The 23,411-nt window shown below is 40.8% G+C and overlaps 1 protein-coding gene across 1 annotated transcript in view; it reads left to right on the forward strand.

Annotated features, from left to right (window-relative positions):
- Nucleotides 1-1,948: 1,948 nt before the first annotated feature.
- The window catches only part of HSD17B7 (hydroxysteroid 17-beta dehydrogenase 7), a 23,938-nt gene continuing 2,475 nt past the window's right edge, over nt 1,949-23,411 (forward strand). Inside the window, exons 1-8 of the mRNA XM_018573281.1 lie at nt 1,949-2,240; nt 5,162-5,365; nt 7,299-7,391; nt 12,678-12,792; nt 14,512-14,706; nt 16,091-16,195; nt 20,192-20,248; nt 22,598-22,696. Of these exons, the coding sequence (XP_018428783.1) occupies nt 2,206-2,240; nt 5,162-5,365; nt 7,299-7,391; nt 12,678-12,792; nt 14,512-14,706; nt 16,091-16,195; nt 20,192-20,248; nt 22,598-22,696 (903 nt within the window). The 5' untranslated portion in view covers nt 1,949-2,205. The remainder of the gene's footprint in view (nt 2,241-5,161; nt 5,366-7,298; nt 7,392-12,677; nt 12,793-14,511; nt 14,707-16,090; nt 16,196-20,191; nt 20,249-22,597; nt 22,697-23,411) is intronic.

Raw genomic sequence — 23,411 nt, forward strand, 5'->3', positions numbered from 1 at the left:
TTTGTCTGATTAATTATCAAATTTTGGTTGGAGTATAACTTATTTTTCCACCTCACTGCTTCTTACAGAGGTGGTATTTCTACAGGAATCTAGCAATGCATTCTTATGGCCGAAAATTTTTTTTTTTTCCTGTTCTGACACGGACAGCACCCCTGTTCTGACACGGACAGCACCCCTTCGGTTCTACTGAACCGAAGGGGTTCTGGGGCCAAAGCTAGCCGAAGGATCGGCCGAAGCTTCGGCTGCTTCGTGAATAGACCCCATAGACTTTTTTTTAGAACAGCTTCTAGAACACTAGGAAAAAACTGAGGTATGATATGTAGAGGTGGGGTTATATGGGGACTAGCCTAACTTTTTTGTTTGTCAGGGTCCCAAACTCCTGTAGGCAGTGGTATTTCATAATTCCTGTGTTCCTAAATAGATGATGAAGAAACGTTTTCACTTTTTTTTCTCATGCGTTGCTGCATCTAATAACTAGTCTTTATCTGTGTCACATGCTGCATCCATTATAATTACCTGGCCGACCCTACCATTTCCCTTTCTTCCTCATTTGAAACTGACCACGCAAAGCATGGAAGCAGATCTGTGCTTGCATGGTCAGTGTGCCAGGGCTTTCTATTTTCGAGGTACGAGATGCCATGGCAGACATCCCAATCTGCAAAACCTTATTTCAGGGAGGTTCCTGTCTCATTTCAGGGAGGTGCCCTTTATACCGGAAAGGTTTATTCAGAGTAAAGCTTTCAGTGAGAAAATGCCTCTCTCGCGGACGCCAGGGAGCTGCTATCTAATAGAGGGAGACTCCCTGAACATCAGGGAGACTTGAGATCCCTGCCATGGAGGCACATGCCGTTTTTGTATCTCGTATAGTCTGTTCATCTGCCACGTCCCCCGCCCATCATTAGCCAAACACAGCCTGCAAAAGCAATATCCTGTAGACACATGGAGAGTGGAAGATACAGCCCCCTGGAATGCAGTGTACACAGAGGGGAACTGTACGTCCATGTGTGTGTGGGACATTTGTAATGCCCACATGCTTCCGCAAGCAACATGCCCCGTCCCCATCCCTGCTGCCAGTAAAAAAAAAAAAAAAAGCTGGAGGAACAGAAAGAGAGAAGGGGAGAATCTCTGCAGGGAGTCCTGACTGACAGTCACTACTCTAAATGGAGATGTACGGGAAGTGAGCAAACAGCAGTATGTGATTGCTCAATTCCCGATCAATAGAGCCGTCACACGTCGGCTCTAATTATGGGGATGAGTGTATTTTACTCTCCCTATAATTCGCCTTTGAGGCGCCATTCACACCGGAGGACATCTGAAAATGTATGGGTGTGGGAGTAGTTCACACCAGTGCGTTAGGTTGATGTCCACTGCCCTGTGCTGAAAAAAGTAGAGCAATGCATATTTTCAACGCAACGCATTTTTAACGTGTGTTAATGCAAAGGACATCAACGCAAGGCAGAACCAATACATTATATGGCTAAGTGTAAACATTCAACAACACCCCCAAAAAATGCAACATAACGCAATGCATTGTAAAATACTATGCCAATGTAAGTGAACGCATTCGCGCTGAGTCACGTCTAATGCACACATTTCAGTGTGACTGCACCTTAGTGTCCTTTGGATGTGGTACATTCACATATACAGTATTTTAGAAGTCAGCTGAGCAGTTCCACAAACAAAGCCCAAGAAATCTGTACCTCGAACAGGGACTCATTTTAGAGTTTATTATAATAAGTATGTGAGTAATATAATAAGTAAGTATGTGCTTCCCATATTCCAGCTACCGACAAACACATAATGCAACACCGATCTGGAAAGACACAAACTACATCCACATTGTGTGTTATTAGAGAAAACAAATCCGCCGTTCTCCCTCCTCCATACACACAATCTGTGTCACCACAGGAACCCTCCTAGCGCCCATTACCATATTAGACCACGCCCATCGTGCGATTCTCTCCTGACAATCGCGCTGGCGTATAGCACTGGGCACGCCCCCCGGAAGTAGAGGCTCGCACGATCTAATTCATAGTAAGGGCGAGGGTCCCTTGTGGAATGGTAGGGACCCAGCGAGGGATAGGGCAAAGCGGCTTCTCGTGCTTGAAACTCCGCCCATAGTCCGTCTAGCTCCTCCCTTTGTCGTAGTGGTCGGTTCACGTTGCTCATTTGTGCTTGACAGTGCGGATCTGACTTGTCACCGAGATGAGGAAGGTTGTAGTAGTCACCGGAGCAAACAGGTACGGATGGCGGAGTGTGTTCTCTCGTTATGTGGGAGATCATTTTGGAAGTAGGACTTTTATTGTGTAAAGGACTGCACAGACTATTGTATAATAATAATAATAAAACAATAGAAAGGGGGAGTCATTGGGCTATTGTTGTTAGAAATAAATACAGTTATAGGAATACAATAGGGGGATTAATCAAGGCTAGGACGACAAGAAACAAAGAATCTGATTGGTTGCCACGGCTCCAGATTCTGTCTGCTCCAGTCTTGATAAATTATCCCCAATGTTCTACTGTGAATGCTCATTTCTGACTCGGGGTAAACTTTGCTCTATTTTTATCATTCTCTAAAGGTTTTTTTTTCTTCTTTCTTGTCTTATCGGCTGGAGCATTGAGCACAAATTTAACCCTTCCGCTGCCAGAGATTTTGCACATTTGTTAAAATACAAATTTTTGCCCTGAGAATTACTTATACACCACCCCCCAATTATATATTTTCTGAAAGCACAAACCCAGTAGAAGAAAATGGTAGCAGTTGCTCATTTTTATGTCACATGATATTAGTCCAACTGTTTATAGATAGAATCCAAAAGTTAATATAAACGCACAAAAACACAATGTAATACCCAATTTGTTTGTAAACTACAAAAAAAAGGAGTTTGTGCCAAGTAAATAGGTACCCAACATGCCACGTGAAAAGGCAAAAAACTATGGTACCCCAAATGGTCTATAGGTGATGTTTAAAAGCCTGTACAAGTCACCAATTTGGAGTTAATCATGAATATTGGTCCTAGAATTATTGCTCCCACTCTGGCATACGCGGCGATACCTTATATGTGTGTGGCAGTTGGCAGCAAAGTTAAAGCTTAAGAGTCTATTAGACCCCTAATGTCACCTTTGCAGCCCATTGAACCTGATCAAGCACAGATGGTACTTGATCAGCTTCTTCTCTAGTTGGGAAATCCGATCCTTATCCCCTGTAAGGCTCAAAAGAGATTCTCATTAGTCAGCGCAGTCCAATCGCCACTGCACGCTGCAGACCCTGGGGGGGGGAATTTATCAAAACTGGAGCAGACAAAATCTCTAGCAGCGGTACATGGCAACCAATCAGCTTCTCTCTTCTGCTTGTTCAGTTAGGATTTGAAAATAAAAGAGAGAGGCTGATTAGTTACCATGCACAGGTGCTCCAGATTTTGTCTGCTCCAGTTTTAATAAATTCCCTTCATTATGTTTATGTAAAGCCTCTGGGGCTGTGTAGTTAAGCTTTCAAAACTTGACTGGTGTGGGCAGTGGGCGATGGTCATACTTGCAGCTAAGTGCAGCAGGGATCTGGGGGGGTGAATTTGGTGTTGTAAGTTAGTGCACCATTTCATTTTTTGTGTAAAGCTGAACTAACCCTCTAGGCCCCTTTCACACTTGCAATTAGGGCTACACTGTCAATTCTAGAGACAAGAATAAGTGGATTTTTGTGGCTGGAATTACAGGTGGGAGCAAATAGCTGCGGCCAGGAAGCTTTTACAAATCAATGACAGACTGACGGGTCAAAGCTGTTTGTGGCTGTTCACAGCTGGCGATTAATGAGGGACAGATGTTTTTCTCTGGACGCAGTCTATCTGCATCCTGGGACAATCATAAGATATGCAATTACATCTGAACAGCCATGAACAGCTGTCGCTGCTATCAGCCTGTCATTGCTTTGTATAGGCTTCTCAGCTGCAGCTATTCGAACACACTTGTTATTCCATCTGCAAGAATCCTCTGATTCTCACAGGGCTATTCACTAAAGGGTGAAGAGTTTGGAGAAGGCAGGAGAAGTGAACCATCTAGGCCAAAATAGCTGATTTGGAACAATTCTCCAATTTGCTATGCTATTAGCTATGTTGTCTCAGGTTTTTCACTTCTGCCTTCTCCAAACTCTTCACCCTTTTGTAAATAGCCCTGTCAGTGTAGCAAGTGTGAATGGGGCCTTAATGAATACCAAGTTAATCCGATCTGAAAATCACTTTAGGGATGCATTAATACCATTGTTTTCCAGACCGAGTATGAGTACTGATACTTTTCCTCAAGTACTCACCGATACCAATTACCAATACATTTTTTCTAGTGTCATGTGACAGTTTTTCTTAAACAATACAGAGTAATGATTTTAGGTCAGCAGTAGAGCGCAAGGGCCCGGTCGCAGGTACGACTGCTGCGACCCTGGTAGTTCTGCCACTAACTCCAACTGTAGAGGGACTACAAATCTCAGCAATACATTATGCAGCAATGCAAAATACTACCTGCTAGAGAGGCCTACAAATCCCAGCAATACATTGTACAGCAATGCAGAATAATATGAAACAAGATACTCTATGTTGCTCAACAGGGCTGTGCGCGTTACGCCTGACCAGGGCTGTGCGTGCGCGTCTCACCAGGGCCGTTTGCGGGTGTGGGCAGTGGGAAGGAGGAGGAGAAGTATGGCCGCGAGGTCCCCACAAGGCTGCCGGGAATGTCCCAGCAAGCATAGGACCTTAAAACAACAGCCAAATGTATTTTAAAAGTATCGGTGCTTGGTATCAGGCATTTTCATGAGTATGAGTGAAAAAAGTTTTCTTTAAACTGAAATAATGACCCTAAAGGGGGGAGGGGGTTGAGGGTTTAATGGTGTAAAACCTGATGTTGGGCTTTAAGAATGGAAGGCCAAAGAGGTAAGAGACACCATAAATCTGGAATAGAAAATATTGGTGTCCGCTTTCTAGCTATGCAGTGTGACAAGGGTGTTATAAGTAGTTGGCCAGAATTGGAAATATTTGACGAGGTAAACCGTATTTTAACTGCCAATATAGCCATTTGATTGGAGTTGTGAATAACAACTAATTCATTCATGTTTTGCATACACCTAGAGATAATCATTTAGGGGTATGGGTTTCTTAACCGCTCCATTGTTCTTTTCCAGTGGTATTGGTTTGGCTCTTTGTGAGAGGCTCCTCTCTGAAGATGATCAAGTTCGCTTATGCTTGGCATGCAGAAATATGCAGAGGGCTGAGGCTGCCCGTTCCGCTCTGCGGTCATCCCATCCATCAGCTGATGTAAGCATCCTACAAGTTGATGTGGGGAATCTTAAGTCTGTGGTAGAAGGAGCAAAAGCTCTGAGAGAAAGGTAAGTAGTCATTTTAAGGTTTTGTGCTTTTTGTTAACTCATAAAAATCTCTTTAGGGCTGCAATAACTCAACTAATCGCAATTCTCATTATCGATTAGTTGATTCTGCTTCTTTCCTCCCCGTTGGGAGCACAGCTGGGACACAGACCCCTTCAGCCGGTGCCGAGCAGTGAGGAGAGGCCGCAATACCGCCGCCGCTGATTCATCTGGGCTTCCCCTTTCTCCTCCCCGCTGGGAGCCCGCTTTATGCTCCGGCCTGTGTCCCTTCTGATCCCTGCTGCTCTCCCCCACCTGCATCTGTGGAGGCATACATATATAAGCTTCTTATACTAATTCTTTAGTAAGATTTTCACTGTAGTTATTTTCAGTATGTCTCCATGTGAAAAACATGTTATATCATTCTTGGCTCAGCAATAGTTAAAAAGTTCTGCTCACTTTTTGCATACACTCCAGCATCTGTACATATACACTATCATTGGATTCAGGTGTTCCAATCATCTCCATAAAATCAAGCACCTAGGCATGCAGACGCTTCTGCAAACATTTGTGAAAGAATGGGTCGCTATCAGGAGCTCAGTGAATTCAAGCGCGGTACCGTGATAGGTTGCCACTTGTGCAATAAGTCCATCTGTGAAATTTTCTTGCTACTAAATATTTCACAGTCACCTGTTAGTGATATTATAACAACGTGGAAGCAACTGGGAACAACAGCAACTCAGCCACGAAGTGGTAGGCCATGTAAAATGACAGAGCGGGGTCAGCGCATGCTAAACCACACTGTGCGCTGAAGTCGCCAACTGTCTGCAGAGTCAATAGCTACAGACCTCCAAACTTCGTGTGGCCTTCAGATTGGCACAACAACAGTGCGTAGAGAGCTTCATGGAATGGGTTTCCATGGCCGAGCAGCCTTACATCACCAAGTGCAATGCAAAGCGTTGGATGCAGTGGTGTAAAGCACGACACCACTGGACTCTAGAGAAGTGGAGACGTGTTCTCTGGAGTGACGAATCACGCTGCTCTGCCTGGCAATCCGATGGACGTGTCTGAGGAGAACGGTACTTGCCTGACTGCGTTGTGCCAAGTGTAAAGTTTGGTGAAGGGGGGATTATGGTGTGGGCTACAAAATATATGTGTTTTTAAGGGGTTCGACTTGTCCCTTAGTTCTAGTGAAGGCATCAGCATTCAAAGACATTTTGGATAATTTGATGCTTCCAACTTTGTGGGAACAGTTTTGGGATGGCCCCTTCCTGTTCCAACATGACTGCGCACCAGTGCACAAAGCAATGTCTGTAAAGACATGGATGAGCAAGTTTGGGGTGGAGGAACTTGACTGGCCTCCACAGAGTCCTAACCTCAACCCGATAGAACACCTTTGGAATGAATTAGTGTGGAGACTGCGAGCCAGGCCTTCTCATCCATCATCAGTACCTGACCTCACAAATGTGCTTCTGGAATCACATAGACACACTCCTAAACCTTGTGGACAGCCTTCCCAGAAGAGTTGAAGCTGTTATAGCTGCAAAGGCAAAGGGTGGGCCAACTCAATATTGAACCCTACGAACTAAGACTGGGATGCCATTAAAGTTCAGGTGTAAAGGCAGGCGTCCTATTACTTTTGGCAATATAGTGTATGTAGCTCCTTCCCTATGTTAGGATAGCCTTGATAAAGGGGGATCCAACTCCAAAACGTGTTGCCTAGCAAACCATCCACACACCTGTACAGGAACTAGATGGAGTCCACCTCTTGGCTGTGATACACACAAAGTGCCGCAGGAATCCCAAAATGCACATTCTTACCTAGTGTGAATGTAGCCTTACACTAGAATACCTTCCTATGTACAAATGAGTGATCTCTACAAAATGTATTTCATTTAATTCATTGCTTATATACTTCATTGTGAGTTTACAGAGTTGTGTTTGTATTTTTTGGCAGATATCAACGCATAGACTACTTGTATCTCAATGCTGGAATAATGCCTAATCCACGGATATGTTTAAAAGCTTTCATCAAAGGTCTCTTCTCTAGGTAAGTAAGAGAATTCTTATGTCCAAATCTCAGGTCATATACAAATGGCCACTTCCTTAATATTACACAATTTTACATGAATTTAATGCAAATAAACTTATTTTCTAATGGCGCTAGTTTCACTGTTTATCTGTACTAACGCTTTAATATTCTGTGTTTCATACCGTGGACCCTGATGCATTTCCCTGCTTTTTGAGTTGGCTTTCAGTTTTGCTGCCTTGAATTCATGTAAATACTAGTAAATACAATGCTACAAAATATATGTGTAGTCATCAACTAGAAAAAAATATGTAAAAACTGCATTTAACAAACACCTTTGTGTATATGCCTTATATAATTTAACAAAGTTTTACTGTGTGAAGCATGAAAGTTTAGCTGTAAGGGCTAGTTCACACCAGATGCAGTCCGTTCCGTTTTTGAGCTGTATCAAAAATGCATTACAATGCTTTTCTATGGGATTTCTTGTGCCCTGTTCACACCATTACAGTCTGTTCCGATGCCAGAAAAAAAAACTGCTTGTCCTATTTTAGCTGCATCAGATCGCGACGGAACGCAGTCAAAAGCTTCAGAATGCACCTGAATTCCCATTTTAAGCAAAAAAACAAAAACAAAAACGTATCAATTGCGCTAAAATCGCAGCAAAACGCATCGCACCGCAGGTGTGCAGACACATGCAGTTCTGGTGTGGACTAGCCCTAAAGCTTTTGTTTGGGGGAGAGGAGCCTGTTGATGGATTCATGCAGACGTGTCTCTTAGAAGCTCCTGCACCGCCAGGCTTTAAACAAATCCGAGCGCCTACATTTGTGCTATTTTGCCTCACCATGAGCCAGAGGTCCTGATCAACTGCTTTTTGGGATCAAAGGGAGGCGATAGACACTTTTTTGTTGTTGTTTGCACTGCAACACCAGGCTATAGTTCCAGGAGAACGTCAGGATTGGAGGCTGCAGAATCCTCCTCCTTTTCCCTTACTGCTCAGCCTGCAGAACACAAGGCATCTCTAGGGAACCATGACTCTTTGTCATCAAACGACAACCTGGACATACATGACTTTCACGGGGCGTTCAGAAAGTATTTTCTATTACTCCCCACTAAGCATGACATTGAAGACGTGTTGTCATGTTGTTTCTGGAGAATATGCATACATAGTTACATAGTATTTGAGGTTGAATAAAGACATTAGTCCATCAAGTCCAACCTATTAGGATCTCATTCTACGAGTACCCGTACCCCTGTATATTACGGTCCCTTAAGAAATCGTCCAAAAGTTTCTTGAACAATTCCACATTATTTGCTGAAATCACCGCCTGTGGCAGTGAGTTCCAGACCCTAACTGATCTTACTGTGAAGAACCCCCTTCGCCCCTTGTGCTGGAATTTTTTTTCCATCAAAATTCAACATAGAAAATGTCTGACCTTTTTAATGACTTCCAAAGCTTTGATCAACGTCAGGATACTGCTGAGACCCCACCTACCTCTAATACTAGTGCTATCGTGCAGTTGCAAGAGGTGGTCTCGACCCAACACCAAAATATTCAGACAATATGGATGCACTTAGATTACAGTACATTGAGGATCATGTCAGTAATGTCAGATTGCGGGGCATACCAGAGGCTACAGGCCAAAAGGATTTAGAGTACACAGTTTAGGCCATCTTTAACTTCCCTCTGGGAAACCGGTCGGGAACCCTTCTGAACTGGGCAGATTCCACAGTGTTTATGAGTTTATGTCAAATCTTCATAAGACATATGTATATAGTTTTATTTCTTGTTTTAAATATTTCACCTGAGGTGGGGGTAGCTTGTAGGGGAATAAAGTCTTTGTTATGCTTATCACGGTGGAGGGGAGTGCCAGGCCCAATGAATTGCAAATAGGGTCATTGTCCAGCCCAGGCATGTCCGAATAATTGCATAGAGAGGGGTGTGGAGTTGTAAAGAGGGTCTTGGAAACCCTCCAATCTCCATTAGGCCTTGGGAGTCAACCAATGGGAGACTTGCCATGCATCCCTATGGACACCAGGGGTATATTAAAGATTGAAGGAAAGAAGCTAGCTCTTTTTTACCAGGATGGGGCCCTCATGTGAGGATTAATGGGTAACTATACATATAATCTTTCCCCCACTTAACTGTATGTCTGTTTATCTGTTAGATACCAATGTCTGGGTATTTGGCATGTTTAAATCTTTTCTTTGTATGTTGTAGTTAAATAGATTGTTGGTTCATTGTATTCAAGTCTGCATACTATATACCAATAAATTCTGTTATTGTGTTGAGCTCAAAAATCTCATGAATGAATCCTTAGAATCTCATACCTGTAAGTGTGAATGCTTATATAGCAGATCATAACTTGAAATAGTAATTCAGGTAACAACAGAACCTCTGGACCTTGCAGTGCTGACTCCTCATGATATCCTCCTGTGGAGTATATCTTTTAAGGTCAAAAATTAGATCTTGAGAAAAGCTCGGGAAAGGGGCAAAGTAGTATTTCATGTTGCAATTATCACTGTATTACCCAATCTTTTCCAGGGGCCCTGCGCTCCCTCAGGGGGCTGTGAGATAAAAACATCCCCTACAGATGGGGTAAGCCTTTCCACTTCTCTGTCTGACAGAATGGTAGAACCTCCATTCATTCTTTTAACCACTTGAAGGCCATAGTGTTTCACCCCCTTCCTGGCCAGGCCATTTTTCAGTATTCAGCGCTGCGGTACTTCGACTGATGTTTATTCTGTCATGCAACGCTTTACTGAAACGATTTTCATACCATTTTTTGGGGACAGATAGAGCTTTCTTTTGGTGGCTTTTATTCACCACTGGGGTTTTTATTTTTTACTATATAACAAAAAAAGTACCCTAAATTTTGAAAAAAAACATGTTTCCCTATAAAATGTTATGAAACATTTTTTTTCACCCCAATTTTTTGGTAAAATATAAAAGTCGGGGTCACGTAGCCACCTTTCGCCAAAGCACTTCACAAACTAGTGGTCAGCTACTTGCTGACCACTGGATTACTACTACCCCAACGTCTCTTTACCAGAGGGTTTCTTCCCCTTCTTCAGACTGCACATCCTAAAATATTCAGATAGAAGTACCTTTCTTCTGCTACATGGTTCTTTTTCCCTTTCATACTAACTATAGGGTCTAGATGCATGCCCTTAACTATAGGGGCTAGATCGCCTTTATCTGCCCCCTGCATTATAATGTCCAAACCCTTGACATGAGCCTTACTTGGGGGATTCTCCTTTTTATTGTTGGTTACAGCTGTTTATTATCTTAATTCAATAGTTTTCCTTAGCCCATGTCTCTCTGGCCTGCCTCATAATACTGTTGTTTTGTATTACACACTCTTTGGACCTTATTTGGACTGGGTCATAGCAGACAGATATCCTGAAGGAATTTCCCTTTGTCACTGTATTTACCCTCTCCTTTCCCTCTCTTTCTCCCCTCTTTTCCCTTCTTATTTCACTGTAATCCTGTGGACCTCTGTTCAGCCTCAACACAAATTTACAATTCTCCTCTCTCACTTGAACAAAGTTCGAAAATGTCTCCCCCACTTTCATTGGGTAGATCTTTGGGGTACCCTAAACCCATCAACTAGGGATTACACCTGTAATTCAGTGATGTATTTCTTTTGTTTGTATTGGTATGACAAAAAAAGTGGAGAAAAAAAGCCAAATCTGACACATTCCATGCAAAACTCCAAAAATGGACTGGATAAAGTTATTGCCACCCTCAATTAATATTTGGTAGCACAGCCCTTGGAAAACAATAACCAAAATTAATCACTTCCTGTAACCATCAATTAGTTTCTCACACCTCTCTACAGGAATTTTGGACCACTCTTCTTTCGCCAACTGTTCCAGGTCTCTCAGATTGGAAGGGTTCCTTTTCCCAACTGCTGTTTTGAGATCTCTCCACAAGTGCTCTATGGGATTTAGATCTGGACTCATTGCTGGCCAGTCCAGTACTCTCCAGCACTTTGTCTGAAACCATTTCTGGGTGCTTTTTGACGTGTGCTTTGGGTCATTGTTATGCTGTAAGACCCATGACCTCTGACGGAGACCCAACTTTCTGACACTGGGCCCTACATTGCACCCCAGAATTCTCTGGTAGTCTTCAGATTTCATAATGCCATGCACACAGTCAAGACATCCAGTGCCTGAAGCAGCAAAGCATCAGTGAACCTCCACCATGTTTGACTGTAGGGACTGTATTTTTTTCTTTAAAGGCCTCATTTCTTTTTCTGAAAACAGTACAATGGTGGGCTTTACCAAAAAGCTGTCATTTTGTTTCGTCTGTCCACAGCACATTCTCCCAAAACCCCTCCATGAGTAACACAGACCCTACCCTCTCCCCACACACCTCTTGGGACTAAACACAAAAACAAATGTTGACCATGCCAACATTCTGAAGTGCCAGCTCTTGTGATCTTGTTTTTGTATTGACAAATGCTTTTGAATGTGTCCTATTCTAAGACCCAGTATATAGGTGTATGGGATTGCAAAGCTTATTGTACTCTCAAAAATTCCGATGTGCTCAAATCCTTTATTTTTTCACATAAACTTACACTGCCCACTTGAAACTAGACAAGCTTGGGACTGGAAAGGTTTTATATCTGTCATATATTCCCCTTGGTCACCTCATGCATGATACCAACAATCTTTCAAATTACTCTCCTTTCTGTGCTCCCTGAACCTGTTTCCCACTGTACGAAGGGGCATCTCTGATTCTTGAACCTTTCTCTTGCTGCCCAGCATTATAATGTACACCTATATGCTTTTCATGATGACTATGTGATATACCTGAATATTTTGCTGTTGGCTCAAGCTGTACCTCTAATTTATGCTGTTGAAATAATACTTTAGTATGTAACAAAAAGTATGTATAGATGCTTAGTCCTTCTTTTCTTGTTTTTTATTCAAATATTTCATTATATTAGGCTCTTTATCAAAGTAAACCTATGACATGACCTTCTAGGGCCAGTTCTATAGAAGAGACACCTTTTGCTTGCTTGCACCAGATGTCCCCAAAAATACAAATAGCCCCGTCCTTTGTAGATAATATTTGGTCCACCTTACCATGTCAATAGGTATGTTCAGAACTTGGTGGAGCAGGCCTATGGCACCTGCTCCATGGACCTAGGGTAAGGTAATTAAATAATCTTTTCAGCTAATTATACAAAATTGTATTTTAGCCACCTGTACTTGTCATTTTTGCTTTTCATTTGGTTTCCATCAGGAGATTTTCTGTGACCTTTTAACGCTATATTTTTGAACTGTTTTTTTTCACTGCAGAAATGTCATCAGCATGTTTACAACAGGAGAAGGCCTCCTAACCCAGGAGGACAGAGTGACAGAGGATGGTTTACGGGACGTTTTTGAGACCAATGTGTTTGGGCACTTTATACTGGTAACATAATGTTTTCTGTCAATTAAAAAACATTTAATCAGCCACTTTACAGTTCTTTTTCTGTACTTGTTATGTATTGCTTTGTAGATACTGGTCTACCAGACAAGCATATTTTTACATCTCTTTTAAAGAAGTAACATTAATTTGCAAAGAAAACACTGGGGGGATTTTTTTAATTTGGTCGCATCATCAGTGACTTTTAAACTGTCACATCCCTGATTTCTAGTGCATATAGCAACATATGTATTAGCCTAGTGCAGCTCCCTTTCCAGGGGCGGAAGTACCCCTGGGGCCTCGGGGCCTGAGGCTTCAGGGGTGTGGAATTCGTATCGCCCGACGCCCGGGACATGTAGTTCTGGGCGCCGGGCAAGTGCTTTTTTTATTTGCTACGGACAAGTAGGAGGGCTGGTTTTCTTTTCTTAAATGAGCGCCGAGAGCGGGGAGTGTGGACGGAGCGTGGATCGCCTGGGGGCAGGGACAGAGCATGGAGCGCTGAGGGCGGGGACAGAGCATGGAGCGCTGGGGGCAGGGACAGAGCGTGGGACGTGGAGTAGTGACAGGCTCTGTCATCACCCTCAGCCTCTGTCCTCGGCGGCCGCTGCTCGTTCCTGTCACAGGAGTTCTAGCAACAGTGGCAGCTAGAACTCCTGTGTTGGAGGTGACAGGTTCAATAAAGAGTACCTGTGGTTTGCGGTTAGTTAGCATGATATTTTCTTTTTTGCGACAAAAAAACTTGCAAACATGTTAATAAATTCTCCCCCTGATGTGCCTGCTAAAATAGTTTATTGATATATATTTTGTATATGATATATGCTCTTCTTCCAAATATTATGTTATGAATTGTTTATCGCTTGGCCCAAGAAAACAACAAAGCTTTATAATGTTGCCCTGTTCATGTTCTAAACATTAACAGGGTTATTCACCAAAGGGTGAAGGGTTTGGAGAAGGCAGGAGAAGTGAACAATCTAGGCCAAAATACCTGATTTGGAAAGATTCTCCAAATTAGCTCACTTTCCCGTTCAGCTATGTTGTCCTAGATTGTTCACTTCTCCAAACGCTTCACCCTTTTGTGAATAACCCTAAATCTATTAAAGAGGAACTTTACCCTTATCTTTAAAATAACAAACACACCTTTAGAAATGTTTAGTAAATGACAATCTACAAACACATACTTCTAGATAATTGCCAGCTTTGTATTGCATGCATATCATCTCAGGGGAGGAAAATACCTTTCCCTGAGTTCTTGTGAGATTAAAGATGAGATTTCCCAGCAATGCTCTGCTGATGTAACCTTCCCAGGATGCAAGGCTTTGGCACATTACATCATTTGTGCCAAAGTGGACCATGAAGTAGATGAGCTCTGTGATTTAGTAAATTAAAAAAGCATGTTTGTTTGACTAATGAATGTAAGATGATTTTAAATCAGCATGCAGAGGTGCATACTGATGTGATTTTTTGTATAAGGGGGTAAAGGTCCGCTTTAAAAAATGTATGGCCCATTTACATATATATGTTTTGGTGCATTGTGTTAACATACTAGAACAGACAAAGAACGGTCATGTAGAATTATTTCTGATGTTGCGCACCACAACATACAGTAGTGCATTACTGTGCTTTGTGGTCCACTGCAACACATGTGTATCAGAGTTACACATGTGTACCCCAGGTTGGTTAGGGCCTTCATGGTTTATATTGCAATAATTGATTTTGTGTTTTTAGATTAAAGAAGTTGAGTCTCTGCTGTGTCACACAGACCATCCTTCCCAGGTTATTTGGACTTCATCTAGTAATGCAAGAAAATCTGCCTTCAGCCTCAATGACTATCAGCACAGCCAGGGACAAGAATCCTACAGCTCTTCAAAATATGCTACTGATTTGTTGAGTGTTGCTTTAAATAAGAACTACAACAGAGAGGTGGGTTTAATTAAATTAAGTCTTCTTCAAGCATCTTCTACAGGGTAATAAGGTAGAAAAGTATATATATGCATGTAGCTTTGCTAAGTTTATCACTATATGTACAAAGAGTTAACGCTTTAAAGGATGTGGGGTATGAAACTGAACTGTAGAAGCAGATTAGAATGATTTGGGTCAAATATACTCAATGATTTAAGTATCATTCAGGACTCTGTAACCTTTACATTTTAGGCCATGCTGTTTTAAAACCCCAAATAAACAAAATAGAAGCAATACAAGGCCAGAATCATCCTATATGTTTGAAATAATTTGCGTCATTCATTAGGGATCACAGGTTACTGCAGGTTTGCCATCTTTACTGTTTAATGACGGTTTTTGTTAAAGGGAAATACTCTGGCATGAATATCATGCACCAGATCTTCCAAATAAAATTTTGTACAGACCGGTGGCATTATTATAAGTATTGCACGTGAGTAAAAAAACTTGTGAATGAAAATACGCAGTTATTGAGAAGTTATTGAGAAAAAGAAAAAATTATTACAAAATTTTAATTTAAAAAAAACAACATAATTAATAAAAAATGTTTAAAAAAAAAAGTAACGAATTAAAATAAACGCACAACTCCCCCCACACACATAACATACACGTGCACCGTCTTGTGGTGTACGCCATGCACAACGCTGCAGTGCGTTGTTAGAATGCATCGCAGTGCATGATTTAAAAAAAAAAAATATTTTCAAAAAAGCATTCATTTAACTGTGGCAGCGCATGGCAAAGCTTTCTGACACATTGCCATACGTTGTGATACCTTGCGTTGCAATTAAATATACGCCTGTATCATTTTATCACAACACAAACACCAACACAGCGCAAAAACGATTTTTAACATAAGTTGCTTATTTACAGTTTTGCGTATTTTTTTACCTTTTCGCAAAAAGGAGCAATTTCAAATTTGCAAATATTTGTTATTTATTAACTCAATACAGTTTTATCGTTTAGATTTAGTCAGAAAATATTTTTTTTTGTGCACTGATACTGATTTTAGTGCTTTATCAATTGAATTGTGTATTTTTATTTGTTTAATATTAATTTGAGAAACATTTGTGCAATTATCACAGGGCCTACAAATTTAGTAGCACCATCTTATTATTTATTCTACCGGGCCTGCGCTTTCAGAAAATATATGGTTTGCGGGGTCTTTTACAAACGCTATCAACGCGGCAGTTGAAAATCAACTCAATGGGAAAAATTGCAAAAATGGCGTGGCTAGCTGAGGTGCAAAATGTTCCAGAGGGCTTGGCAGCGAAAGGGTTTTTTGACTCTTTATTTAAGTCTTTTTTTTTTTTCTTTCACATATGTTGTATAATAATCTTCTTCTTTAAAGGGCATTTATTCTAGTGTGGTGTGTCCTGGACTTGTTATGACAAATCTTACATACGGGATCTTGCCTTCATTCTTCTGGACTTTAATCATGCCAATTATGTGGCTGGTGAGTAAAATAAACTTAAAATTCATATACTGTACATTTTAATTTGTACCTTACAAACAAATTAACAATACAGTCCCATTTACCTAAATGAATAGACTGAGCTGGTTTAAGCGAGTCTTATGGTAAAACAGTTAGAAACTCAGAAACCCCCCCTATATGCAAGCTTGTATTTGCTCCATATATGGAAACATATACGTATTAAAGGTTCAGTGCTGTATACTGGTTTACATTAGGGATGCTTACTAGACGACCGTGGGATGTATAAGATCCATGGTTCAGATGTGGCCAAGACAGCGTTTCTTTTAGGAGTGGTTAGCACATCGCAACTACATAGCACCTTAGTTTACTGTACCAGTTTGTTGAAGGAATATGTTGTTTCTAATATAATTTATATTCTCATAAGCCAATGATGAGCATATATATCTCTGTATATTAGAAGGAATTGCCTTCCTGTTTACACAGTGTACGTCCAGTATTAAATTGTATGCTACATGTTACAATTGCAACTCAACATTTTCAAAGTTGCATATTATGATTAATAGTTGCTCTTCACATCCATACCTTTTATTGTAACATCCCACTAAGCAAAATACATTTTTAAGTTTCTTATACAATAACATGATCATTGTGCCACACGGATAGATTTTAAATGTCTGTGTGATATATTTATTCTGTGCATTTTTGGTGCGATAACAGAAAAAGTCGATTTTCTATATTTCAGTAGCATATTTTGATGTATTTCCAAATGGATTATTTGAGCGAATTAAGACCCTATTTATTTAATAGTTGCAAAGCTAAAATCCTTTGGAGTAAACAATTTGATTTTGCAAGCTTGCATTCCCAAGTGCCTCGATATTTGGACAACATTAACGATTTAAAAGGGTAACTTTTACATGACTTTTATACAAATAGACCCCGATTAATTGCAAAATTCATAAAAAAAAAGTCCTGAACATCATTCCAGAAAATAATACTTAATTATAAAAAAAAAAGCTTACAACAATTACACATTTCAAAACTATTCCTTGAAAGTAAAAAATAATGTGAACATAACAAGGCATGGAGAGCTGGCCAAGCTGACTGCATTATTGATCAACAAATATTAAACTCTGTGCCATAATATTTCTTAAACAAAAGAATCAATAGCTCAACAAATCATCTTCCTCCACAGCCAGTGATAATACCCAGCACTTCCAGTTATGGAGGAACATGGGACTTCCTCTACTGTGACACTGCTCAGGACTAACAGCCAGTCACTAAGCCAAGCACTTTTACATGACCAGGGGTGTGACGTAATTTCTCCCCCTGGTTGGGACAATTGTTATTTCAGTGCACTGGTAAAGCCAGTATAGGGAGGGCCTTTGTAGAGACATTGTCATTTTGCCCTGTCTTATTGATGTCAAAATTATTTAGGTGGGCAAATTAGTCATAAAGTTATAGTCACATTAACTGGTTCATACTGAGGCTGCTAAATTTGGTCTGGGCATTAGGGAATAAAAGGGTTAAAGTATATATATGCAAATTGTTGTACCTGCCAAAATATCTGTAATTGTGTTCTGCAACTGTCATTAATGCATGCCTGCCCTTTGTGTAGCTGGGTAGCTGACACCATCATCTTCAATGTTAGCTTAGTAGCTCCCCATAAAACATTCTTGCTTACTGGACATTGTCATCATCCTGTTTTTTCATTATCCAAAAAGCAGGCAAGATCACACAGAAATTACCTAGCCCTCTAATCCATTAAAAACAACATAAAAGAAACCAGAGTCTGACAGAAGCACACACATCGTAATAAAGAGAAATAACCAGATTGAAAGCAAACCCACCCGGAGTTTATCCCATCTGTCCTTAAAGGTTCAGCATCACAAAAGTAGCAAAGACAGTCATGACAGCTCTGTTTGTATATAGTTGTTATTATTATTATTATTATTGTATAGTTACTAGTTTAGAGAAAGACCTGCCTATCGAGTTAAAGTGTATTTAGTCCTTGACAATAAACTTATTTTATTTGCACGATTTTGGTCTCCTAAATATACAATTGAAAGCATTTTGTTATACCTGGTTGATAAGTGCAAAAAATACCTATTAATCCTACAGGTTCCTGCCCATTCTGCACTGTTATCTCAATCAAACCTATCATCTTTTCCCAGTGCTTTCGAGAACACCATCCCCCTATGTTATGGAGAAGAGGAGAGCCCACTTCGGGTCCTAGGGTGACAATGGTGCTTCTCCATAAATATAGTACAGTAAGGGAGCGTTGTCACTTTAAGACAAGAAGGGTGTTATTTGCAGGATCAACAGGTAAACATAAAGAAAAAACAATGCCTGAAACTAATACTGCTACCATGTCTAAAGACAGATAAGCTGCAATATATTAAATATTTGATCTTGGGTTTAGATACACTTTAAAGCTTTCACACCTTCATTAGCTTTGGTACAGAGAAAGGCAAAACAATCCACCAGTTTTGTTTTGTGGAGCAAAATGTAATTTTCTCTTCCCCACAAGGACAGTTAAAATGTCCTCGATCTAAATACTCTAATATGATTTAATAGTTATGATGTGAGTATTTTTCTGCATTTGGTCAATTCAGCAGAGTAATCTGCAAATATGAGAATTTTATGTCCCCCAGCCATTAGGTATCTTTGGAAAAATTCAAGTACCTGACGATGACAGGCCTGGGTCTGTTGTCATCTCTAGGTGCCCCCAGCCTGTGTGCTCTTTCCACTGCACAGGGTCTAGATAGGCCTAGTGATCGCGGTATTTCCTCACCGCAGAAAAGGGAGAGATCTCCTGGTTTTACTGATTCGGGTAATCCAATCACCCGCAAGTTATTTCTGCGGGATCTATTCTCAAGATCATCTAATTTTTTAGCCATTGTTATGAGCTGGCGTGATGCCGTTTTGAGGCCTGCATTGCTGTCTGCTTGGTCTCTTTCTATGGTATCTATGCGTTGCTCTGCTGTGGAGAGACGTGTTTGGTGAGATTCCAAAGTAGTAGTAATGCTACCCAGGTGTAGTTTAATGGCATCTGCCACAATCTGTGAAATGTCCGTTTTGATGTGGGAAGCCACTTCAGAAGCCAGTTTCTGGTAATCAATAGTGTAGCCGTTGGTATTGGATACCATCTCACCTTCAGTGTCAGTGTCCTCAGTATGCATCGCGTCTGCAGCCGGCGCCATCTTGGGAGCTGCTTCATCCCCTGCTGCCGTCGCGTCTAGCGATCTTCTCGCGGTTTGCGGGTGGGATACAAAGCGGTCCTTTGCGGGCGGCTACGAAGGGAGAGCCTAACGATCCTGTCCAGACCTGTGAAGGGTATGTTACGGGCGGCGATTAGCTGATCAGCGGGACGGAGAGCTCGCGGATGCCTCTACCTCATCAGGCGCCGGAAGCGATGTGGGTATTTTTATTTGTGAATCAAATATGAGTCAGCCATTTTCAAAAGTCCGGCTTAAAAGTAGATGCCACGTGGCGAGTTATGTTACCTTTATTAGCCAGAAAACCCTTCTCTTTGTGCCTCTCTAATTTAGATTTTTACTTTTATTACTTTTTCTAATCCACACCAACAGGGACTCTATAAGACCTGCTTTTTGCAGGGTATTTACAGATATATTACCTATCATAGCAATATTTGTGGAAAGCTGCTATGTGTTAGAATAGGAACCACTCTTTCCAAAAACTATTGCCTTGATGGTGTGGCTTTGTCGTGTATTTGTAACTGTATGCATACTGAAACTCCTGTTTATTTACCTGTTCAAAATGTTTTAGTTTTGTCTGGGTATTGGGCCAAGTGCTGAGGAATGTTTCTGCTTTATATACAACTATTAGCTTCAAAACTGTGCATTGTAGTTGAGTACTTGCCATAGTATCAAAACCCATCATAGTCAGTACACATTTAGGATCTGTTTCTATTATAACAAACATCCTGTGTAGGAATTACATTTATAAAACTGGAAGCATTATGTCAACTAATAGGAACTTTATCTTTTATTTGTACAGATCCGAGTGTTTACAAATTCTTTCACTATTTCACCATATAATGCAGCAGAGGCTCTGGTAAGCAAATACAGGGACCCAGAAATATTGTTCTTTAGGCTTCTCTAAAGGTAACAAAATAACAGAATCCCCTAAATGTGCAGATATGTTTGTATAGGTATATATTAGAGGTGCACCGAAATGAAAATTTTAAAACGGAAAGCTGAAAAAATGTCGGCTGATACCGAAAAAGTTTTTTTTTAAACTTTTTCAAATTTTTAAAAATATTTTATTTTTATTTATTTTTTTATAAACTTAAAAATTTTAAAAATTTTATTTTTATTAAATATTTGTATTTTTTAACTTTACTTTTAGGTGCTTCGGAGAAATATTGGGGGTCTAAACAGACCCCTGATATTTCCCTTTTAAAATAGAAAAAGAGATTGAGAACACAGAGTCCTCAATCTCTTTTTCTGCAGCCCCAGTTATAAATGAACAGGAAGCCTCTATACTGAGTTAATTCATAACATGTGGATAAAGTATGTTTACTATAACCACAATCATGAATGAACAGTAGGTGATGAGGATCACTTCCCATTCATTCATAATTGAGGATATAGTAAACATACTACCGGTATGTCCTCAATTATCTACTAACACTCAGAGATCGCTGATCACTGAGTGTTTGTACCGCTCTCCTTCCTGACAACTGTCACAGGAGGCTGAGCGAGTGGTGCGGGAGGAGAGCTCAGCCTGTCTTCGCCCCCACACCGCTCTGCCGATCTGTGACAGGAGCTGAGCAGTGCAAGGAGGAGAGACGCTCTCCTCCCGCAGTGCTTGGCCGCCTGTGACAGTTTCTCTCCTCCCTGCTGGGACACAGAGCAGCGCCCAGCGGGGAGGAGAGAATAGGATGCACCGCTGTATCGACAGAAAATTGGCACTGTCGGCATTTAGCCAATAGTGCCATATTCAGCCAATATGTTTCGGCAGCCGATATATCGGTGCATCCCTAGTGTACATATATTGCCTGTCATTAGGCATGCACCGATACCACTTTTTTAAGACCGAGTACGAGTACCGATACTTTTTTTCGAGTACTCACCGATACCAATTACCGATACTTTTTCTTAAAGGCACAGGTCACATTTTTTCTAAAGCAATACAAAATCATGATTTTAGGTCAGTTTCTTAATATTATGAAGAACATGAAATTAATATTTATCATGCCATTGCTAACTAAGGCTTGTATCCCCATAGTGGGGAAAATAGATGAGACCAGAACACTGAATAGTGTGGCACAGCTATATCCAATTCTGCATACCTGGCTTTATAGTATAAGAACTTTATAATATAAAGCCAGGTATGCAGAATTGGATATATCTGTGCCACACTATACAATAATACACTGGTCTGGAGTCTGGACACGTGCTCATCTATTTTCCCCACTAGGGGGATACAAGCCTTAGTTAGCAATGGCATGATCTAAATATTCATTTCATTATTCAATGTCTTTTTTTTATATTATAAAATTTGGCTTTCACTCTGGCTAGTGCATGTGCACGTACAGTACATGCCCTCCCAATGCTTTTTCTTTTTCAGTATATATTATTTTTCTAAATACATTTTTAAGTTTACTTACAGACCCCTAATACCTTCCTTAAACTAAGTGCAAGCAAATCGGGGGCAGAGAATCAATGTTCTGCTCTTTACCCAGCCTCAGCTGCCAGAATCTGAGAGCTCTGAACTTGGAAAAGGCCAGAAATGAGCAATTCTTGGTTCAAACTTTGCAAAGGATTGGGGAATGGAAATTCCTTGTTTTTCCATCATTATCCATCCTGAGCGTAAATTTTTAGATGTCCTGGACTCCCACGAAATTCAGATAAGTCGCTTGAAACATAGGGATCACTTCTAAAAAAAAATGTTTTTAAATGACTGTGAACATGCTGAAAAAAGTGTAAACTCATCTGCTATTGTGGACATGAGCTTGTGTACAGTTTCTTACTGCCCCACCATAGTAGTTGCAGCGTCTGCAGTTATTGGGTTACTCCAGCCAAAACTTTTATTTTCAGTTTTGGATAAACTTGAATACTTTTGCTAAAATTGTATTGCTGTCCTTGACCCTGTTAAGAAGAGGTCATTTTACTTCTTGTCCTGAAAAAAGGTGATAGTCACTCTGCGCTGGAGAGATTTCCCATCACTTCCTTTCCTGATACGAAGTGTGGGGACATATGAGTCCCTATGGTTGGGTTGGAGCTGGGCTTTTTTGTGGGTATGTGCACTTGCACGTACTTGATTGTGGTAGATATATTATACTGCAAATTCCTTTTTAGCAAGCATTGATGTGAATTGTGTTATGTTCCCTGTTGAAGTGTTAGCGCTATATAACTGTATGAAATAAATAAGTCAACATTATTTATGGTTTTTTTTCAGTTGTGGTTATTTAATCAAAAACCAGAATCTCTCAACCCCCTGGTGAAATATCACAGCTGCACATCTGGATTAGGCAACAGTTATGTTCAAGCTGCAAAGGTTAGTACTTTACATTTCTCTAAGAAAAATGAAATCCTTCTATATCATACAAAAGGAAAAGCTGTATACTTCAAGTGAAGAAAGGCCCGGATAGAAGAAAAATGCCTGTTTGATTGAATGTCTTACTTTCTATGTTTTTTTGTTTTATATTACAGGCAGTCCCCTGGTTACGTACAAGATAGGGACTGTAGGTTTGTTCTTTTGGGCTAGAGTTACACTTAAAAAATGTACCTGTTCCAACTTGCATACAAATTCAACTTAAGTGTAACTCCAGCCCAAAAAAACTTTTTTAGTTTTAGGATAGCATAGGGAAGGGTTAACCCCCTGTAACATTTGTATTGCCATGTGTGCCCCTGTTCAGAAGATTTCACCTCACTTTCTGTCCCTGTGACAATTGCATTTTGAAAATGTTGGGTTGTCATGGAAACAAGGATTGGTGATAACGCTTCAGTGGAGACATCTTTTTACCATGACGACTCTTACAGGAGTGAATTTTCCTTCCTAGGTTCCTAGGAGTAGATTTCCTCTCACTTCTTGTTGTCTCAGGGACAGAAAGTGAGAATAAGGGGTCTATTCACGAAGCTGCCGAAGGATCTGGCCGTAGCTTCGGCCGATCCTTCGGCTAGCTTCGGCCCCAGGACCCCTTCGGTTCAGTAGAACCGAAAGGGTGCTGTACGGGCTATTCACAATAGCCCGTACAGCTCCCGATCATGGC

This window comes from Nanorana parkeri, unplaced genomic scaffold (assembly GCF_000935625.1).
Source record: "Nanorana parkeri isolate BGI_ZX_2015 unplaced genomic scaffold, ASM93562v1 scaffold2313, whole genome shotgun sequence".
NCBI lineage: Eukaryota > Metazoa > Chordata > Amphibia > Anura > Dicroglossidae > Nanorana > Nanorana parkeri.